This window comes from Cajanus cajan, chromosome 11 (genome assembly GCF_000230855.2).
Source record: "Cajanus cajan strain Asha chromosome 11, NIPB_CcT2T_4, whole genome shotgun sequence".
Classification (NCBI taxonomy): domain Eukaryota; kingdom Viridiplantae; phylum Streptophyta; class Magnoliopsida; order Fabales; family Fabaceae; genus Cajanus; species Cajanus cajan.
Window position 1 is genome coordinate 44925411 of NC_138527.1, and position 20827 is coordinate 44946237.

The window sequence follows — 20827 nt, forward strand, 5'->3', positions numbered from 1 at the left end:
TATATTTATAAGAATAAAAATAAATAAATTAAAATAAAAGATAATAAAAGATAATAAAGATAAAAATAATTATAATATATAATTTTATTGCAAATACATTTTATTAAATTATACTTCCGATCTTTTTATTTTTGTCAATATGTAATATCAATTCCTTTAGTTTAAATTGTCACATATAATTTTCTATTCATAAAAATATGAAATTTCAATCCTATCATTTATTTAATGTTTATAAGTTGTTAAATTTTGATATTTTATAGTGATTTATTACCATTATAAATAACCTGAAATATAGAGATAAAAATTAAAAATAATATATAATTTATATATATTTTTTAAAAGTGATTAATATTTATTTATTAATAAATTTTATTTAAATATTTTTTAAAAAAAATTATTTTTGAATATTATATTTTTAAATATTACATACTTAAGTATAAATAAATATTAAAATTTTAATAATTAATAAATATTAATTTAATAAAATGACCAAAATTTCATATTTTTAAAAATTGAGAGATTAAATATTTCTATTTTAAAATAGAATGATCTAAATTACATATTAACAAAAAATAAATGAACAAAATGTGCAATTTAACCTTCATTTTTACATACAATTAAAAATTAAAATTAATAATAAATGAAATTATCCTTTATTATATAGATGAAAACAACAATGAACATTTGTTATCCTAATAGATGACCACAAGTTGACTTAATAAAAAATACCTTTAAAAAAAAATATCGCAACAAGATAATCTGACTGTTATACCAACCTGAGGATAAATTCAAAGCACATAAAACACTATGCTCTTCGATGCAATGGATATTGCTACAAAGTCGTGATCACCTTTCTGAACATAATCCAAAAACAAAGCAGTTTGCAGGTTTTTTTTTTTTTTAATAAGCATAAAAAATATATTAATTTTGTATATATGCTTTACTACTTTACTCTCCAAGTGATAAAATATCCTCTGCTTTGCAAAATTTAACTAATAAACTAGCATAAATTTATAAGTTGAAAGTTGAAGGGAAAAACTTATAAGTAGGTTTATTAAATTAAAATAATATATATATAAGTAAAATGATATTTTCAATAATTTTTTTATAAAATATTAATTTAATTATTATATTTTATGGTATTATTATTATGATTGTGTATATCAAATATAATGATTGATTGAACTTGTATTTTATAAAAAAACTAATAAAAATGTTATTTCACATAATTTATATCATGATATCAATAAATATTGATTATATATATATATATATATATATATATATATATATATTTTTTTTTTTTTTTTTTTTTTTTTGCATCATAGTCTCAATGTTACTCACTAATAGTTAAAAAGACTAATAAAATAACATCTTTGTTAGTAATGTAATGACACATTATTTTATACACTTTTTTTATTTTAGTCTCAAAATATAACTTTTTAAAAAAAAATTCTAAATACACTTCATTTTAATTCGTTTTAGAGTTTATTTGAATAAATTAATCCAAATAAGAATAAAACAAACTTCTTCATAAAATAAGACTAACTTATATTTGAGTTAAAAATAAGATTTGTAAAAGGTTAATAAAAAAGAACTTCAATAATATAATTTATACATAAACTAATTTTAATTTATGATAAATTATTTAATTTTTCAATCTTATTTTACTATCTTGTGAAGAATAAATCCTTAGTCTATCACTCATTCACTCTTTAAGTTTCCCTTCTCTTCTCACTTTTTCAATTACCATGATGGTCACCGAGTTTCTCTTCAACACTCGAGCCAACTTAAAAGTCATATTGCATGAGCATGACTAGCTAAGTGATGCACAAATTTGTTGAAGCAAAGGTGGATGCCTAATTCAATAGAGACATTACACCAAAGAAATCTTCATCAACAAAGACTCCATGGAAACGTTGCACCAAAGGGGACAAAAGGGCTTCTTATAGTGTTTACATTTGCAGAGTGGTGATTTGAGATTTAAGGTTAGATGTTCTCTTTGAGGGTTTGGTTAATACGCGGGACCAACGATCTATATAACTTCAAATCAATAAGAATAAAAAAATATATGCACATAGTGGAAAGATATTTTATAATATATTGCATGTTTATGTTAACTTTATAATAACTATTTTAAAAGTTATATACAAACTTATGTGATGTTAAAAATACTTTTCATTAATTGTTAATGTGAAAAAATTATGTTAATCATGCATGTCAATTAAAATCAAATAATACTCGGAGGATAAATCCAAACACATAACATTTTACTGTTTGATGCAATAGAAATTGTTAGAAAGTCAATATCATGTGTTTTGCACATAATCCAAAACAAGAGCTGCTATTTGGAAAAGAAAACGCTGATTTCCTATAAATACTTTCCTCATCAGTAATCTCTATCTATATCAATAAAGATGGTAAATATATAATTCATAACAATGACAACGTAAAAGAAAAATTGTGAGACAGTTTTATTATAAATTAAAGATGGTTGGATATAGTGTTGGAGAAGGGGAACCACATGCAGTTGCTTTACGTAAATGGCGTAATAAAGAAAATTAGTTTAGCCAACTTTTGTTTTGTATGGTGAGAAACTGACTAGCAACCAATACACTTTTCTTATCTTGTGCTTGTGGCAAACAAAAACTCATCATATATTATTTAATTAGGTCTTGAAAGAGATATCAACTACTCTATATTTTTTCACTCCTAAACATCTATATTAAGCTTTCTTAAGTCATATATATGGCTTGGCTGAAAACACACACACACACACTCAAGAATCTATTTTGTCTTCTTCTTTTTCTGTTGTTTTCTCAATCTTTTTGCTGATCGAGGATTTTAAAAGTGACGAGACGAGAGTATCATCAGTTTAATTCATTCCTCACAATTCATTTTCCTTATCTATCTCTTTTTGTTTTATATCAAATTAAATTGTTTAAAATTCAACCTTTCCCTGCTCTTATTTTTAATAAGTATGTACATTATTCATATATGTCTCTCGGCGAAAGTTTTAATTTGATTAATATTTTGAATTCGTTCATACTCCAATTGATGATTAAAGTATACAAGTAATGTATAAGGAAGTTGTTTAAATTTTATAAGGAAAAATAAATAAATTTAAGTAAGGCTTCATGATATATATTACAAAATAAATACATATATTACATATTTTCATAAAGATATAATTATATTATTAAAAAATGATTTAAGTTAAAGAATATACTTTATCGATTTTAAAAAAAAAATTTAAATTAGCAATTATATATTAAAATTGATCATATGTTAATTTGAACAAAAATAAACATCACGTATCTTGATTTAAAGAATTTATTTATAATGACATGTATAAAAAAAAATCTGATATAAATTCTGTCTCTTAATTTAGTTCCCATAATAGAATGGACAATGAAAACACGTCGTATTTTTCTCTCTCTTGAGATACATGATTTCATTATTATTTAAAAATGATATTATTATTACATGTTTTCATGGGTTTCCTTTACATTCAATATTCATGATAAGTTATTAACACTACAACTCGGCCCAATCAAACATCCTTATCTCAGGCCCATTGAACCAAAGCGTGTAATTACGGTATTATTAGCAATAAGCATTGGTTTCACTTTCGTGGTTTCATTTCATGAACACTTTGGTAACAAAGAAAATCAATAAGTGACCCCATGTGAAGATTCCCAATTCTCAAAAATATATGCCTATGTCCATTTTATTTGTGTTCGAGGTTAACGTGATGTTAATAATTGATTATTAATTGAAATGGTTAGATACAAATTTAAGAGTGTTTTTGAGAGTTTTTTCACTAAAAAATACTATTTATTTTTAATAAAAAATTTAAAAAATACTTATAATTTATATCTAAATAAACTCTACATGAGTAAATTAGGAACTCTAAAATACTTTTATTCTACCTTAAAATTTGGAATCGAACATTTGAAATTTTTAAAAAGCTCAATAAAATATTTCTGTGAAATTAAATTTCCTTGAGTACTTGGGAAGAAAGTTTGGTCATTGATGGTGGCTTTGGAATTTTCTTTTTGACACTCACGATTCCATTTTTTTCCCCCAAACTGGTCACATAAGAAAAGCAAGTATAGTTTACTCACTAGAATTAGTAAAAAAGTTTATGAAGCCTTCTATCACTTGTCTCCACCAACCTTTCTTTTCTTTATGTATTCTTCTCTTTTTTAACTGGTCCCAACTCCAAAGTGATACATGCATGAGATATTTCACCCACATTTTCTCTACCTAACTAAAGTAAGCAAAGCTTTGCCTAATCCCAAATATATACTCATGTAAAAGAGTCTAAATGAGTTAATAGTTATTAGTAAATTATTAGGTTTGAATAAATATTTCATATATTGAGATTAATTACTATGTATATGTATCTGTTTCGACATGTAACAATAATGATTGAGATACTGAAATGACATCCATGCATGAAATTGAGCAAAACAACTTCATGTTTTTACTGATTCACTCAATTAATAACAATGGGTTCATACATGTGTTACTGAAAAGGAGAGCTATAAAAGAAAAAGACAAGCGTTTGAGATGATAAAATACAGCCTTGCTTTTTAAATATGCTATGCTATGGCTCATAAAACTTTCTGGTAAAAGTGGGGTACCAAATTTGATATCTGTGGACGCACTGTTTCCTTTATGGCCATATATATACATGCAAGAGTTGCTACAAAACTTAAGATGCATGTGAAGTGGTTTAAATATAAGTTAATATCAGCATGCACCATGATGGGTACAAGAGATATATATATGTCTGAAAACAATAACAGCATATTATTTTGGATCAATAATTCTACCTGCGATTCATTTATACACAATGGGTAATGGTTGTGCAAATATATTGAATATCATCAACATCGAGTACTAGTACTAGTGTACTACTCATCAATAAACGATTAATTGCCATTCACTGCGTGACCTATTTCATCTAACTGTCAAACAGTAATATATTACAGAAATTATAAGTTTCCTATAAAAGATTTGCATATAAAATCAAAATCAAAATCAAAACGGCAAAAGAACTCATGAATCATATCATATTATTTAGGCAACACAACGCACACGTAACTATCATATATTCTGAAGTGGGAAGCAAAATGAGAGCATATATGTTGTTTTTTTTTATCAGATCAGCTTCTCCCTCAGCTGCTTAAATACTATTTTCGCAGCATCTTTCTCTTCACTTTTCAGCGCTTATTATTAAGCTTCTGCACTTCCATTAATAATCACACCAAAGACTTCGCTACATGCACACATATATATATATCGACAATTTCCCCGAGCATTTGGCTTTTTTATTTTCATATCAGAGGTGTAACCAAATCATAATATATCGTTATTAATTGAATACTTTTGTGAGAAGAAGCATTTTCTTAGTGGTATAAGATATGGATGGAATTCTATTGTTCATATGTAGGAGTACATTAGAGACAAAGCATTGAATTTAGTTTTGTTTTTCAGAGAAAAAAGAAAAAACTTATTATGATCTCTAATTAATCTTTATATAATATATAACTAAATGTCATTAAAAAAAATTATAGATAAAAAATTTAAATATATGTTATATAATGATCGATTGAAATTATAAATAATGCTTGGTAATTTTGAGCCACATATTAATTTCTCAAAAAAGGGGTCCTAAAACAAAGAGATAACTGCCAGTCGCTGCATTGATTCGATCCCCACTCACCTTTCTTTTGCATTCGAGTATCCATTTTTTTTATAAAAAAAATATAGGTTGGAGGGGACCAGTAACATCTAAGAAAAATGCAATTAGTTGAATACTATTATGAACACCGCTCGCGACAAATATATGGAGCTGAAATAGTAAGGAAATAAAGAGAATAGGATCATCACACTTAGTGTTTGTGCGCAACAGATATATTGCTGAAGAATTTAAAAAGCATAGATATGATAGTGAAAGTGATCTATGCGTGCAGGGAAATTGTATTATACGTAGATTTTATGTGGAAATTTCATGCAACAGAAAGTGTGATTTATAAGAAAAGAAACTAAAATGGTTCATACAAATACAATAAGAAAAAATTGCATGAAATAAGGAGTTAGAGAGCGTGAAATGCTGAGTAAAGTCATAAAAGACGTGAAAGTGGGAAGAGAGGTGGGTCCCACAGCAGACATAGAAGTTGGCTGCATACGGCGAATCATTGGAAACAACCAAAGCAAAGAAGAATTCATGGTACCTTCATAAATATGAAAAAGGCGTGACAGAATAGGGTCCTACTCCTATGGAACATTTAACCATACCAAAAATCAATGTTCTCAAAGCGAGTAAAAATGTTGCTTCAAGATTTATTGATTTAACAAAGTAATAATACATGAAATGTATGGAGTTATTTAAATCTCTTGAGCAAGATTTTATGTAACATAATATCAGTAATTGTTAGGCACTCTATATAGAGTCTCAGACTATTTAATGAGTGATATATAATGAAAAAGAAAAAAGATATTAAAAAATTGGGTTAAAAGAAGATGTGAAAAAAGTGGGTATGTAAAATTGAACACTTTTCTTATTAAATTGGAATTTAGTCATTCTTTTTTAAGGAACCGTACATAAGAATGCAATGACAAGTGAAAACAATTGGCACACATTACTTTTCTTTTCTCTTTAATTGTTGAAGAGATCTTACAAATGGATAGTGAAAAGGATAAGAGTGGAAATATTTATGTACATTGAAAATTATTGGGGGATCAAACTTCATATCAATTACTTCACAAAAAAGAAGCTGGACAACAATACAATGCCATCGTACATAGAGCACATGGATCTTCAGCAAGAGTTTTTTGGGGCCACTAAACCTCAAAGGACCCATGCACTTTATTTTGTGAATGCAGAATAGGTCTACGGGTAGGTCAACAAAATTTTTGCTTTGGGCTCATTTAAAAAAAATTATTTTATAATAATGTTTATATAACTTTTTTAAGATTGCATAACTTAAAAAAAATTGTATTTTTAAAAATTCACTTTGAAAAATCTATTTCGGAAAGATATAAAAATATAATATTTTTTTTCAAAACTCATCCCTAAAATATTATTTTTATCAAAAAAATATTTTTATTAACTTTTAAAAAACCTTACTTTTATATTTACTTTAAATCTAATAATATATTAATTCGGTCATAAAACATTAGAATTTTTACATAATTTTGGTTTCAATTTTCAGTGTCTCTAGTTAGATGAGGGAGTTTCATATTGTTATAATCCCACAGCTTTTGACTGTATTATAGGAATCCTAATTTTCTCTAGTTAGATTAATCCTATTTTCACATTTGTGTTATTCTGCTATCAAAATAACAAAACTTCTCGTCGTTGTGTGCCCAACATGTTGTCTAAGTCTAACTACTATCAAAATAAGACAAACGAGAGGATGGCAAATGACATATTCAGATTGCAAAACATGTGATGATTCAAAGTGGGGGAAAACAACACGAAGATACCAGTTTACCTCTGTAGGTACCGGTTGGGGAAGGGGGGATAAGGGCAACCATGAATGCAACAGTGCAAATATTCAGCAGAAACTAGGACATAGCCTGAGGTCCTGGGCATCTTTCTAAAAATAGTGTATGACTATAAGAAGCTTCAAACCAAAAGCAGTAGTCTATTTTGCAGCCTTGCATTAAAGTTGTTTTCTGCTAATGTACTAAAGAATAAGACAGATGAGGAAATTACCCAAAAACATAGCCTAAAGCAGGAATTCTTAAAAAGGGTTTGCTGACAAAAAACAAAGCTAGAACATTGCACGCAAAGAATGTTTGACTTTTGGGACTTCGTAGTAGGAATTCCTACAAGTTATAGGGTTTAAGGATCAGCAGCTACAACTACAACTACACATTTTATAATGAAACAAAAAGGGGAGAGGAGGAAAGGGAAAAGCTCCTAGATATATAAGAACTTATGCCGAGAAATTCCATTCATTCATTCATTATGCTTTACAACACCTGCATTCATATATTCAAGAAGAGAATAAAAGGAAGCATAAAGAACCTGCTGGAATTAAATCTGTAAGGTTGGATGTGTTTATCTCTAGATGTAAACTTAGTGCAAACAGAAAAAAAAATAATAATAAACAAATTATTTCATGTCTTTTTTATAAGATTCAAATCAAGTATTTTTTTTTATTATATAAGAATCAATATCAAATATCTCTTGCTTTAACTATTCGTTTTTCACACTAAATACTTTTGATTATGGTAGTTTTGAAAGAAAATTATAAATTAATGACAAATTTAATATTATTAAATAAATTAACGAACTTCCTTAATCATAATCAATAATAAATCAGTAAAGAATCATTCGAACATGTTCAAAATTGGTAAAAACCAACTCAAAAAATCAATTCAAACCAGTATTTTTTTCAAAACTTTCCATTTTTTCACAATCTTTATTTCTTAAAGTTTGATGTAAAATATTTTTAAGATAAATAAATTATTTTGCCTATTTTTATTAATTTTTATTTTATAAAACAATTTAGTCATTTATATTAACTTACAACTCTTTACATCTTGATTTCTTATAACTTTTTATTAACTAAAATATTATATAATGTCAAAAAAAAAAATTAATTATGGGCGATTCAATCACAATTTAATGGCAATGAAACCAATAAACCATAAATAAGTACTTTTACCGGTTCATTTACCGTGAAACATTAATTCAGACACTGAATGGAAGATTATGCCAAGACAAAACCTGGCTTTGAATACAATTGTGAGGAGTTTATGGGCTGTGTCTCTTGCAGTTAGTAGAAAAAACTAAAGCCAGGAATGAAGGTAAAGGCAGTATTATATTACTAGATCTATCTGTCTATCTATCTATCTATCTATCTATATATATATATATATATATATATATATATATATATATATATAAACAGTTAGTAAAATTAAGTCATGACATGCAATTCTATCTCATTCTGACACATTTACACATTACTAGCGAGAAAGCCCTTTATCCAGAAAGATATAGCCAAGTGTTTTTCTATTCTTCGTGCGAGTGATTTGTGCTGCTCTGTCAACTACTTCCAAATTCCTTCTTTACGAACCTGTTAGGGAAAAAAAAGAACGAATGAAAACAAATTGCAATGATCTCCATGTTAGTTTCCTAAAGCCTAAAACTGGATCCCAGCCCTCCAGGAGAAATAAACACAAACATATATTACAGTATATTGAAAGACATCTCCGTACTGTTATATAGAATGTTGCCTTTGGACAATGGGCAGAACTAATATTTAGTTATGAATACAGACACGTGAAAAGCAAAGTCCAGTTAATAGTAAAAATAACTGTAGGAAATTTACTAGTTTGTTGGGGGTCAAACCATCGAAGACCAGTAAATGACTCTTAGTAAAGAGAAAACTTACCATAATTTTGATGCACTTTCGTGTAGTTGTAAATAGCTTTTCTTAAGGAACCATATCTCATGAAGTTCAATGATCCCATATGTCTAGTAATAAACACAAACATCAGTCAGAATCTATTCAAAGGGGGAAAAAAGAGAGAGAGAAAAAAGCTGTCTTATTGGCGTATCAAGTGAGAATTATAAACAAGTAGGCCCTCACATCATATACCACTTAACCTATGCGATGCAAGGAAGTTCACTTTTAAGGCTTAATGTTTCGGCAATATAACTATGGGGTAGCCACTACTCTTCCTGTCTACCACAGATTTACAAGTGCAGAAAGAAAATATTGGCATGTTTGGATATACTTCTCTGTAAGCGTTTTAGAAAGAAAAAAAAGAGAAGAAATAAGGTCTCTATAAGCTAAAAATTAGCTTTTAATGAAGTTAATATGAGAAAACTTCTACAAATTAACTTATGTATAAGTTATATATAATTGTTGGAGAAACTTATTTCATTTTTTTTTTCTTTTAGAAATATTTATGAAATTTTTTATCTGAACAGACTCTAGGATAAAGAGACAGGAACACAAAGCAAATAATGAGAAACTAAATCGGATCCAATCCAAATATATTCACTGATACTTGAGACATAAACCCAATTTTATTTACAGTAATTTATTTTTCAGATAAATCATCAACAGGCTCTTCCAAGTTGAAAACCTAATACAGAACAGGAAGACCATGTAATAGAGCTACTGCTTTTAGCTTCTATAAACAAGCATAGCTTCACTTCATGTCAATAAACAAACATTTGATTACTGCACTAATCTAATCATAAATAATAGTACTTTCCTAGAAAGAACTTACATGATCTCTGTGTAAGGAAGTCTCCATGCAGGAAAACCAAGATGGCTCCTCACAGGTCCATAAACCAGTAAAAGGTCAGGCTCTGGACCTTTGCTACCTGAAAATAGTAAGTGCTTTATTGTACAACGCAATCAATAAGACTATGAGTGTGTTGAGATACAAGCTTAGAAGAACTTTTGAGAGTTTCTCTACTAAAAATAAAGAGCATTTTCAAGAAGAAAAATTCTCAAAATCCTTTAAAAACCAGTATCCAAACAAACTCTATTAGTAGATTTAGAAGGAAAACATACCAACAATTTGCAATGCCTCATTCAAGTGAGATTCTAACAAGATTGGAACATCTAGTTCTCCACCCAAGTTATGTCGTTTCATGTTCTCCACAAAAATCAAGTTAGCTGCTTTGGCCACTGCCTCCTTCCCATCCACATAAGAAAGAAATTCTAAGGTCATGTGACCTGGAGCATGGTGTGTGACAACTTCACTAATATCCTGCACTGAGTTAATGCTAGATCAGATAAAAAACGTGACATGACGGTAGAAGTTACTTGTTCGACAGCAATGGCATCTGAATGAGCCATTTATGATCCATATTTTCTACTTGTGCATTTTTTTTGGATATAGAGAGAAAATACAAAGAAAACAAATGAGAAGAATGATCATCTTTTCCACCTTTTGTTTAGAAGAGTAAGAAAAGGAAGAAAATGTAAACAGTTTTCTCATTATTGGGAGAAGAAAAACAGGTATGGTTCCTGTACAAAGTCTGTTCTCCCCCTTATCACCTCGTCTTTAGAGAAAAAAGTCTAGTGCCCTCAAAGATGCTTTTCTCGTGCCTATTTTCTGTCACTCCTATTTTGAACCTACCATCCAAATACCTAAAATACAAAATTACTTTCTAGCCTCATTTCTTTCCCTTTGATTTTCTCTCAATTTTCATCATATCATAATTGTGCACCAAGTCTAGACTCAAGATTTGAGAGCCACGTAGCTTATCTAATATATCAACGGCAGCATGTATTTCATCTTCTTAGATAGTACATCCACAGATAGTCAAGTACTATAGGTAAGTCCCATCATTTCCAAACTTTTAAGCCAAGGACAATTGGAAATGCAATCAGATGTACTCAACAAATTTCATGTTTAAAATCAATTTATTCTAGGATACATAATCTCCCAGAATATAAATAAGGGCTTGTTTATATCCTTTCCCATCAACTATATATGAACAGTAGAAAGAAATCATAGGATCAGACAAGATAAAATGTGGCAAAGGAGGGAGATACCCAAATTGTGATTAATATGGCAAAGAAATAAGACACGCCGATCACAGGCAGGCTAACATCATAAATCAGGAGACAAATTTATTAATATATTAAGAAAGAAAAAATCTGCTGGGAAAACAATTATATGGTACCTCTATGGATTTTGCATTCTTCAATTTTTGAAATATGGTTTCCTTAGACTTCTTCAATACTCCTAGAATGTAGAGTTCAATGAAAATACTATTATATGACCTGAGTAAAAGAAACTTTAACATCACTGATTCTATAAACCTTTCATACCATTCATGTCATAGAGGCACACATTCTTTACACCAATAGAGTCCAGCCACTGCAAAAGTTTAACAACTTTGGAAATCTGATAAGCTTCTTCACTTTCTATAACAATGGCAAGGTACCGAACGTTTTTTAAATGAAGAGACTTGTATTTCTTTAATACTCCCCAAGAGATGAAATAGCTTTCAAACAAATTACCCACAACTGATATGTAATACCATGCGCTGACAATTATTTGCAGAAAGTACCATAGCAGTTGAAGCCCGAGATTTCCGATCTGTACAAGCCTTAGAAAACCCGCAATGAGTGGACTTTTAAATTTTGGACTGAATGGAAAAATATATGCTCAAATGCATAGATTAACCATTCATGTTAAATGTCATCGTTTTCAACAATATATACAGTAAACATGAAGCAACAATAACATGCATTTAGATTGGAATCTTGATACACTAGCATGAACCCTGTTAACAGAATCGGGTTATTTTGAAAAATGTCATAAGCATAATTTATTTATAACATGCAGAATATGTATATTTATTTCGTATTAGAAGTTTTGTACAGACATTTAGATTTAGATTACCAGTTTCTTTAAGAAAAGGTATGGACTACATTTCTGTTAATTCAGTATCCAGATAGTTGTCTTTTTACATCTTGGTCCAATTTTGAGTACATAACAGTATGCTTGGATTACAGCACTTGGAAGTCTTTGATGTCAGTCCCTACTGGAATTTAAAGATTTGTCTATGACAAGCTTGCTCAAGGCATAGGCAAGTAAGGCTTTTATAGCATTGGCCGAATTGATTTTGGGACCCCAAAAATAAGTGTGTTAAAAGAGTTAATTGCAAAATAAGAATATTTAATATAAAATATGTTATAAATTTTAAGAAACTGCTATTATGTTTCTAATAAAAACATTATTGTAAAATATAGATAATTATAGAATATTATAAACTATTCTTTTGTTATTGTAACTTAAGTGAAGAGAAGTTTTTTTCCAATTAGTTGATCTCGCATAAAAGAAAAGCAAGAAAAACAAATTTAAGATAATTTTCTAAATGCATATTTTACATAATCAAAAGGGCTTAACATAATTAACAAATACCGTCGTCTTCAAAGAGTTACTCATGAATTGGTCTGGAGGGTACTAAAAACTGAATAATTACCGTAACAATACAGCGAGGCAACTTGTGAGCTCCATCTCTAAAATTCATTGACCCTAAAAGTATGAAAAACATCAAGTTCATCAATTTCAAAAGGAGAAAGAAGAAAATCAAATAACAAAACACGAAACTACATACGTGAAGAATGCTTAATAATGAATAGTTGGGAAACGGAAGGAGAAGAAAACACAGACGTGAATGCATAATTGGAACGAAGAACATGCCAATAAAAGGCAGGTTAGGATTGAGCAAAGAGCAGGTGGAAAAGGGAAAATGACGATATGGTAGAAGATGAGAGTTAAAGAGAATGAGAATCGCACCTAAAAGAGAACTAAAAATACAAAATCGTTCAAATCGAGAGAATAGAGAGAAGACTGAGAGTGGCTGAGACGTTCAGAACTACAATGTATTTAACCATCTACTGCACCTTAATTAAAATAACAGTGTATGGAATAATGGAATTGCTATTATTTTAAAAATTAATGTCTAATATTTTAAGAAAAAAAATATTAAATACAATAAATAAATGTATTTAATGTTTTAGAATTTTTTTTAAATATTTGATTTTTTTTTATTTAATAAATAGGAGAATTGATAGAAACTGTTATAAATAAAAAATATAATAAAAAAAACTAACATTTTATTATCTACAGCGTAAAAAATAATTATTTATTTATATAACTAAATTTATAATAAATAAATAATTTTGAATATATAAACTGTATTTTAGATTTATGATAAAAAAATTTATATTGTGATACAAAATTATTTTTAACTATTAATAATTTTTTTTAAAAAGATATTCATATATATATATATATATGAAAATAATATATTCAAGAAGATAAGAAATTAAATTTTTTTAAATAAATATATAAATTATACATTCAAAAAGATAAGAAATTAAAAAATATTGAAATTGATAAAATATATATATATATATATATATATATATAATATTTAAATTTTAACGATAAATACACATTTAATTTTAATATTCAGTAACTATTTGTTTGATAGATCTTTCATTTAGTATAAAAAATATATATAAGATATAAGAAATCAAAGAATTATATTTAAACGAGAATAAAAGAGTGAAAAAGTGAACTGTTTGTAAAATAGAAAATTATTTTTTATTGATATATATATATATATATAGTGATTAGAATTATTATTTTAAACTTTTGTTAAGATGTGCCAAATATTAATAAACTAAATGAGTATGATGAAATAAAAGCCACCCAAAATAACTTACTAATTTGGTGGGCTTTTATTTCATCGGAATCATTTGGTTATTAATACTTGCACATCCTTACTTTGCATGATGTATTTCTAATTTATCTTATTATCTATCGTAAAATCTCCACCGAAATGCTTTCACATACTTATTTGATGCGTCATGTCATGCAAAACATGTTTAGTATCATTTCTCGGGTGAAATACATATTGATTAGCATTTTTAGGAGATACATATTGATTAGTTAGAAACACGTTTAAGATGCCTTCAATGATGTACATTTTTTTAGTTTGCAACAAAACTCACCACCTCTCATGAGACAATGTCCAACAATAATCATTTAAAATTAATGTATCATTCTTTATTTATATATGGATAGAATATTAATATATCTCTCAAAAAGCAAATCACATGCGAAAAGATAAATGAGATAAACATAGATAAAGAGCACGTATTTTAGAAGTGAAGCGATAGGTGGTAAAATTATTGAGAAATTGGAGAAGCACGCCTCTCCAAATGAATTTTGCAGAACCACATATTTATTACAGAATTTTTTGTAGGAAGACAGAGACGAATGCAGAACATGTGTGGAGTAGGATCCTCATATGTATTTATATAGAATGAATTACAATGGTAGTACATACACAGATCAGCTCATGACTAATGGTGAAGGGTTCAGTGACTGCAAACCGCCCAGTCTAGAGTAGAGGAAAAAGCCCCAGAAAACATTTCAAGGAGTTATTAGTACACTCTAGTCTCTAAATTGGCTAAAGCTAGAACCCCATTCGAAATCATGATGTGAATAGTGAACTAGCCTGAGCACTCCATTATCAATAAAACATGATGTGATTGTCTCTGCCTCAAGCTTCCAAGGAAGCCTCAGTGCACTAGACATATCCCAAAGTGAAGCAACATTGCGCCTTTGATCCTATTCTAAATCATTTTCTTGACACATTCATCTCTTTGGATATCATCATTTGTTGAGAGGGCCAAAACGGAGAATAAGAAGTCGTCCTCCTAAGACAGCCAAAGGGAAATAAAAGGGAAGAAAACAACTCTCGCAACAAAGATGAGAGAGATGACGCCTTCTAATTAAAAAAACCTGGCGTCGTAATCTATCGATATTCGTCCACAAAACAAAAGGGCAGCTTGGTGCATAATGATCCTCCCCTCATGGTTATGTCCAGAGCTTTCAGGTGTACAGAGTGAGTGGGGAGGCTATTTTTTCAATGATAACCAATTTCACCAATACATACCATGCCTTGCAAAAAAGAGTGTTGACTCTAACCCTTGCAAGTTCGCATGCAGATACCATATACTCTACAAGAAGAGCACAATACTAGAACATTTTGCATTCCTTCTAATGGCCAGTCTCTCGAATAAAAGAAAAATTGAACCAAGGATATACTTCCCAAACTCCTTGCTCCTCAAATATGCCCCAAAAGCTGATTCCTTAGCTGCCAGGCTACTTCATAGTAAAAAACAGATGATTATTTGTCTCAACTTCAAAAACAGACAATAAATATACCAGATGAAGATGACTTTATCTTTAAATTTTACCAGTTTCAAAATTAAACCCAGAACATAACAAATTTGAAGAAAAGAAGAAAAAAAAACAGTAAGCATATTTGCTAATATAATGGGGCACATGAATGGTTAGTGCAACAAAAGTTGTAAATGACTTGGCATTCTGTATTCTTAAATTTCACAGAATTTCTAATTTATCAAATGGTAAAATGGCAAAACAGGAAAAGCAAAAACAAATAATAGCCTATTCATGTATCGAAAAATGAATCAGGCATGCAAATGCCTGACCACAAATAGATTTTTGAAACCAACACTGAAGCTCTGTTTGCAAATGATAGGAGGAAAAACCTCCATTAGGTGAACATGCCCATTGATTGCAAAATGGCCAAAAAAATGCGAGTGTGTAACACTTGATATAATTTTTTTTTTCTCTTTCTAGACTATTGGCAAATAACAAAAACATTATTGAGATATAATTTACCCCGAAAGAAATCAAGGCGAGAGGTTTAATTTTTATATACCTTGGAATCAATTAGTATGCAATATGCTTGATCATAGATTATAAAATCATTACCTGTGGCATGATGTGATGATAGGTGGACAAATACACGTCATTTTGGAACTTGAAGATTAATGGATTACAAAGAACATCATTTTGAGATTTCTTCAACATTCCATGTTTCTGCTTCCATTATCGCTGTTGTTTTTACCTGAACTGAAAAAACCCACATCTGCAAATGAAGATTAATAATCATAAATGAAAGGCATCATAATATATTAGAGATTATGAGAGAGCAGCCTCTTACCAGCTTAACCATTTCTTCTATCCTACCTATATTCATTTTCCTTTAGTTACATAACTCACATCCAATCTGCAATTCTGTACATCAGAAATCTAATTCACGTTGGTTGCCTCTTCATGAAGCCAGCATATATCCTGCAATGTTGATAGAAAATACAAAAGAAAAGGAGTCAGAATAAACATGCCAAAATAATAACTGAAGGATCTAGTACATTAACTGAGCAGTTCAGTAAGGAATGACGTGGAAGTTCAGCAGATTTATTTTACCACTAAATGCATAAAGTAAGTTCCTAATGTTAACATATTTACAATAACTTGGCAAAATTTCGTGGAAAATTTATGTGTTGTGTTGTGCTTCAAAGAGTTAGAGCAAGTGAGACAAACCATTTGGCATAAGCTGTCTGATAATTGTAGTGCTTCTTGCCACTTACCAACCCTGGTAAGGCCTTTTATGAGGTGGACAAATGTGCTAAGCTCTGGAACAACATTTTTATTTATCATGCTTGCGTAAAGCTCAAAGGCTTTATCAACCTTACTTGCATGTGACAGACTCTCAATTAAAGAAGTATATAGATATTTGTTGGCAATTGCTAGGCTTGGAGATGATGAAATCTCTTCAAGTAGATTCAAGGCAACTTCCAGTCTTCCAGCCTTGATAAAATTATCAATCAAAATTCTGTATAAAGAATCAACTGGCACTGATTCATTTTCGCTCAGCTCATCTAAAAGCCCAATTGAGGTTATAAACTCCCGGTTAAAGCCCTCAATAATTTTACGGTGACTTGATATATGCCTTGGCCAATATGTTTGTTTCATTTCATCTAGAAGTCTGTTTGCTTCATCAAGAAAGCCAGTGGAACAACAATGATTTATCAAGACCCTATAGGTTATAAAGTTTGGCGCACAACCCTTTGAGCACATATCTCTATATAGTTCAATGCATTGTTCAATTTTTCCTAATTTCCCAAAGCCATCAATCATTGCAGTATAAGTTATAACATTTGGATAACAACCCACTTCTTCCATTTTAAGCATCAGCTTGTAAGCTTCATCTGTCTTTCCAACTTTACAGAGGCCATCAATCATCTCTGTGTAAATAACAACATTGGGAGTGCATGAATTCTCCAGCATCTTGGACAACACTTTCAAAACAAGATCCAATCTTTTGTCTTTAAACAGACTATTGATTAAAGAGCTGTAGGTATACAAATTTGGACTGTATCCACATCCTGACATCTTTACAAACACCTCTTGTGCATCGTCAAGCTTTCCAGTCTTACAAAACCCATCTATAAGAGCATCATACACTATTTGGTTAGGCTCACAACCATGAATTGACATGGTATCCAACAATTCACGGGCTTCTTTAACCCTGATTGCTTTGCATAAACCATCCACCAAAGCCCCATATGTAATAATATTTGGTGTTTCACAGTTGTCATCTAGCTTAAAATACATGTCAATGTCAGAGGATTCTACGTCACCTTGCATTCTGGCATAGATCTGGCAAGCTTTATCAATATGGCCAGCCTTGCAATGACCATCAATTAAAGCTGTATATGTAATAACATTAGGCTTGCAACCTTCAAGCAACATCATCTCAAATAGTTTATTTGCATCTAACACCTTTCTAGCTTTCAGGTATGCATGAATAAGAGCAGTATAAGTCACCACATTCGGGGTGCAACCATCTCTCAACATCTCCTCAAACCATTTGCGAGCCTGTTGAATGAGACCAGCTTTGCAAAAGCTATCGATTAAAATAGTATAAGTATAAACACTGGGAACAACGCCATTCTTTTTCATTTCTTCAAACAACAAAAAAGCCTTCTCTACCTTGGAGGCATCACAAAGGAAACCAATCACTTTAGAATATGTACTATCATCAGGAACAAAACCCTTGCTCATCATTTCACATATAATCTTAAAGGCTTTATCAAACTTTCCAGCTCCACAAAGACACCGCGCAAGGTTGCTGACATTGACCTTATTCAAAACAACCCCCGAATCAAGCATCTCACTGTAAGCCTTTTCAGCCAATTCCAACACGTCCGAGCCAGGTAGCTCCTCATTGCTACATATACTACCAATGAATATATTATAAACCAGATATCCAGGCTGGCACCCACATTTAACCATCTTCCTAAACAACTTATAGGCATAAGAGTAATCCCTCGATTTACAATAACCATGTACAAGAGCATTAAACATCTCACGATTCGGATAACACCCTTCTGTGATCATCATGCCAAGAATTCTCTTACACCTGCCAAGCTGCCCTTTCCCCAAGCAACCAGAGAGCAAAATCCGATAAGTAACAACATTGGGAACACACGAATTCGCCCGCATTCGATTCAAGACATCCATAGCTTCTTCAAAAAGCGAAGCTTCGCACAACCCGGAAATCATCCTATTGTAGAAAACCGTATCAGGCACAAACTCCTCCTTCTCAATCATACTCAGCGCCTCGCCGCACCTCCCAGCTTTGCAAAGCGAATACGCGAAACAACTCAGAGTATACCCATCCATGCCAAATCCAGAACTCGACATCTCTTTCTGAACCAAATAAGCACTATCCAACTTATCAGCCCTAAGAAAAACCTGAACCAAAGCATTATAAGTGGTGGGAGAAGGCTTGTACCCAAAATCCTTGAGCCTCCCCAACTCTTCCAACGCCACATTCCACAACCCTTTTCGACAACACTTCTGAATAAGAACATTGAGCAGCTTCCGAAGCAAATCCCTGTCATCAGCCCTAATTTGCATCAAAAACGCGTCGGGCACTCTGTCGTGGCCATTGCAAGAGAGTAACTCAATTAGCGCATTGTACACCATTGGAGTGTGGGTGTAACCGATTTGGCGACTCGCCCAGAGGAAAAAGGGGACGCATAACTCGGGGCGTTTCACGTCATTCATTACCTCGACGACGAGGGACTCGCTCAACCTGCCGCGGAACTGGCGGAGGAAGTTTAGGGTTTCGTGGCCGAAGCCGGCGCGGATTGCGTTGGAGATGGAAACGGCGTCGCTGGGGGAGGGGAGGGTTTTGGGGGCGGAATTGAGGGCGTCGCGGAGGAATGCGTAGTGTTGGGAGAGATCGGAGGTGGAGAGGGATCGGAGGTGGAGGAATTGGAGAGTGTGAGAGAGAAGAGTCTTCAACTCTCTCTTCTTCATAATCACAACACCACACAAAAACCCTGCTTTAGGGTTTAAGAGAGAGAGAGAAGCAAAACCTTCTCAGCCGCGATTTTGCCATCACTGCCTCTACCGTGTTTGGCTAAATCACTGTAATGTAAAAATAAATAAATTTATAAAAAAAAATTAATCCTAGAGCTACAATTCATGAATAACTTTTTACAAGCATCACATGTAAGGATGGCAATGTACTTTATGATATCTGTCCTGTTCTCCCGATCCGTCGAGTATGTAATTTTTATTTTCATTCCCGTTCCTGTTAGATATTGGGTATACTCGTATCCGTACTTGTAAAAAATTATTTTTTTTACAAAAAAAATATATAATATTTTTTAAATTATTTTTTATTATATTATAATTATAATTATATTATTTCTTTATCTCATATTTTAATCAAGAAATTTCTTAATAATTACACAATTATAAATATTTCATATTATAATAAATAATTACACATAATAAAATATTAAATTTTTTTAATGTAATTAAATTAGGTACGGGTACAGGTATGGTACGAGGCGGGTATGTATATACCATATCTGTACCCGTACCCAGGTTAATTTTATCGGGTTATACCCGTACCCGTACTCATACTCGGTTAAATAAGGTATTCTCTGTCAAAGTCGGGACGGATTCAAATATTACTCACGGATATGAGTTTATTTGTCATCCCTGATCTTATGTAATATGTGACCTAAGTAATACTAATCCTATTAACATTGATAAAACTCACATGAATTATTATTATAAGTGTTGTTTTCTAATTAGTAATTTGTTTAATAAACGATTTTATTGAATGACAGTGTATATTATTAAGATAAATTTTTAATTTTGATTAAAAAAACAACAATAAAAGCACCTATAGTATCATGTATGGGTGAGAAAATTTTGATCTACCTCAGTGACCCAACCTGTTCCAAAGAGGATTAGATGAATTCAGATTTTAAAATTAGATTCAATAGATTTTTAAAAACAGTTTTAGGATATCTTTTGAGTCATCATAGTCCAAGTTAATGTCCTATGTTCTTTTAAAAAAATAATTTTATATAAACAATTGTATATTAATAATAATATTTTATTTAAT

The 20827-nt window shown here is 30.6% G+C and overlaps 2 protein-coding genes across 8 annotated transcripts; both read right to left on the reverse strand.

Annotated features, from left to right (window-relative positions):
* Positions 1-8666: 8666 nt before the first annotated feature.
* Positions 8667-13422, reverse strand: LEW1 (Undecaprenyl pyrophosphate synthetase family protein). Of its 2 annotated transcripts, none has more exons than XM_020374422.3 (8): positions 13306-13422; positions 12989-13041; positions 11829-12099; positions 11681-11742; positions 10560-10758; positions 10270-10366; positions 9423-9505; positions 8667-9104 (listed from the first exon to the last, which is right to left on the reverse strand). In XM_020374422.3, the coding sequence occupies exons 2-8, from the start codon at positions 13034-13036 to the stop codon at positions 9097-9099; spliced, it is 768 nt and encodes a 255-aa protein (XP_020230011.1). In that variant the 5' UTR covers positions 13037-13041; positions 13306-13422; the 3' UTR covers positions 8667-9096. The 2 variants fall into 2 exon arrangements, with proteins under 2 accessions (XP_020230011.1, XP_020230010.1); XM_020374421.3 differs by lacking the exon at positions 13306-13422 and adding an exon at positions 13124-13299.
* Positions 13423-14705: 1283 nt separating this feature from the next.
* LOC109810883 (Tetratricopeptide repeat (TPR)-like superfamily protein) lies at positions 14706-19914 on the reverse strand. 6 transcript variants are annotated; one of them, XM_083066453.1, is made up of 4 exons: positions 16936-19914; positions 16582-16686; positions 16324-16464; positions 14706-15687 (listed from the first exon to the last, which is right to left on the reverse strand). In XM_083066453.1, exons 1-2 carry the CDS (start codon positions 19720-19722, stop codon positions 16645-16647), a joined length of 2829 nt encoding a protein of 942 aa, XP_082922579.1. In that variant the 5' UTR covers positions 19723-19914; the 3' UTR covers positions 14706-15687; positions 16324-16464; positions 16582-16644. The 6 variants fall into 6 exon arrangements, with proteins under 6 accessions (XP_082922579.1, XP_020230073.1, XP_082922577.1 ...); XM_020374484.3 differs by having other exon boundaries at positions 16324-16480; XM_020374483.3 differs by having other exon boundaries at positions 14796-15687; positions 16556-16686; positions 16936-19913.
* Between the last annotated feature and the right edge of the window lie 913 nt (positions 19915-20827).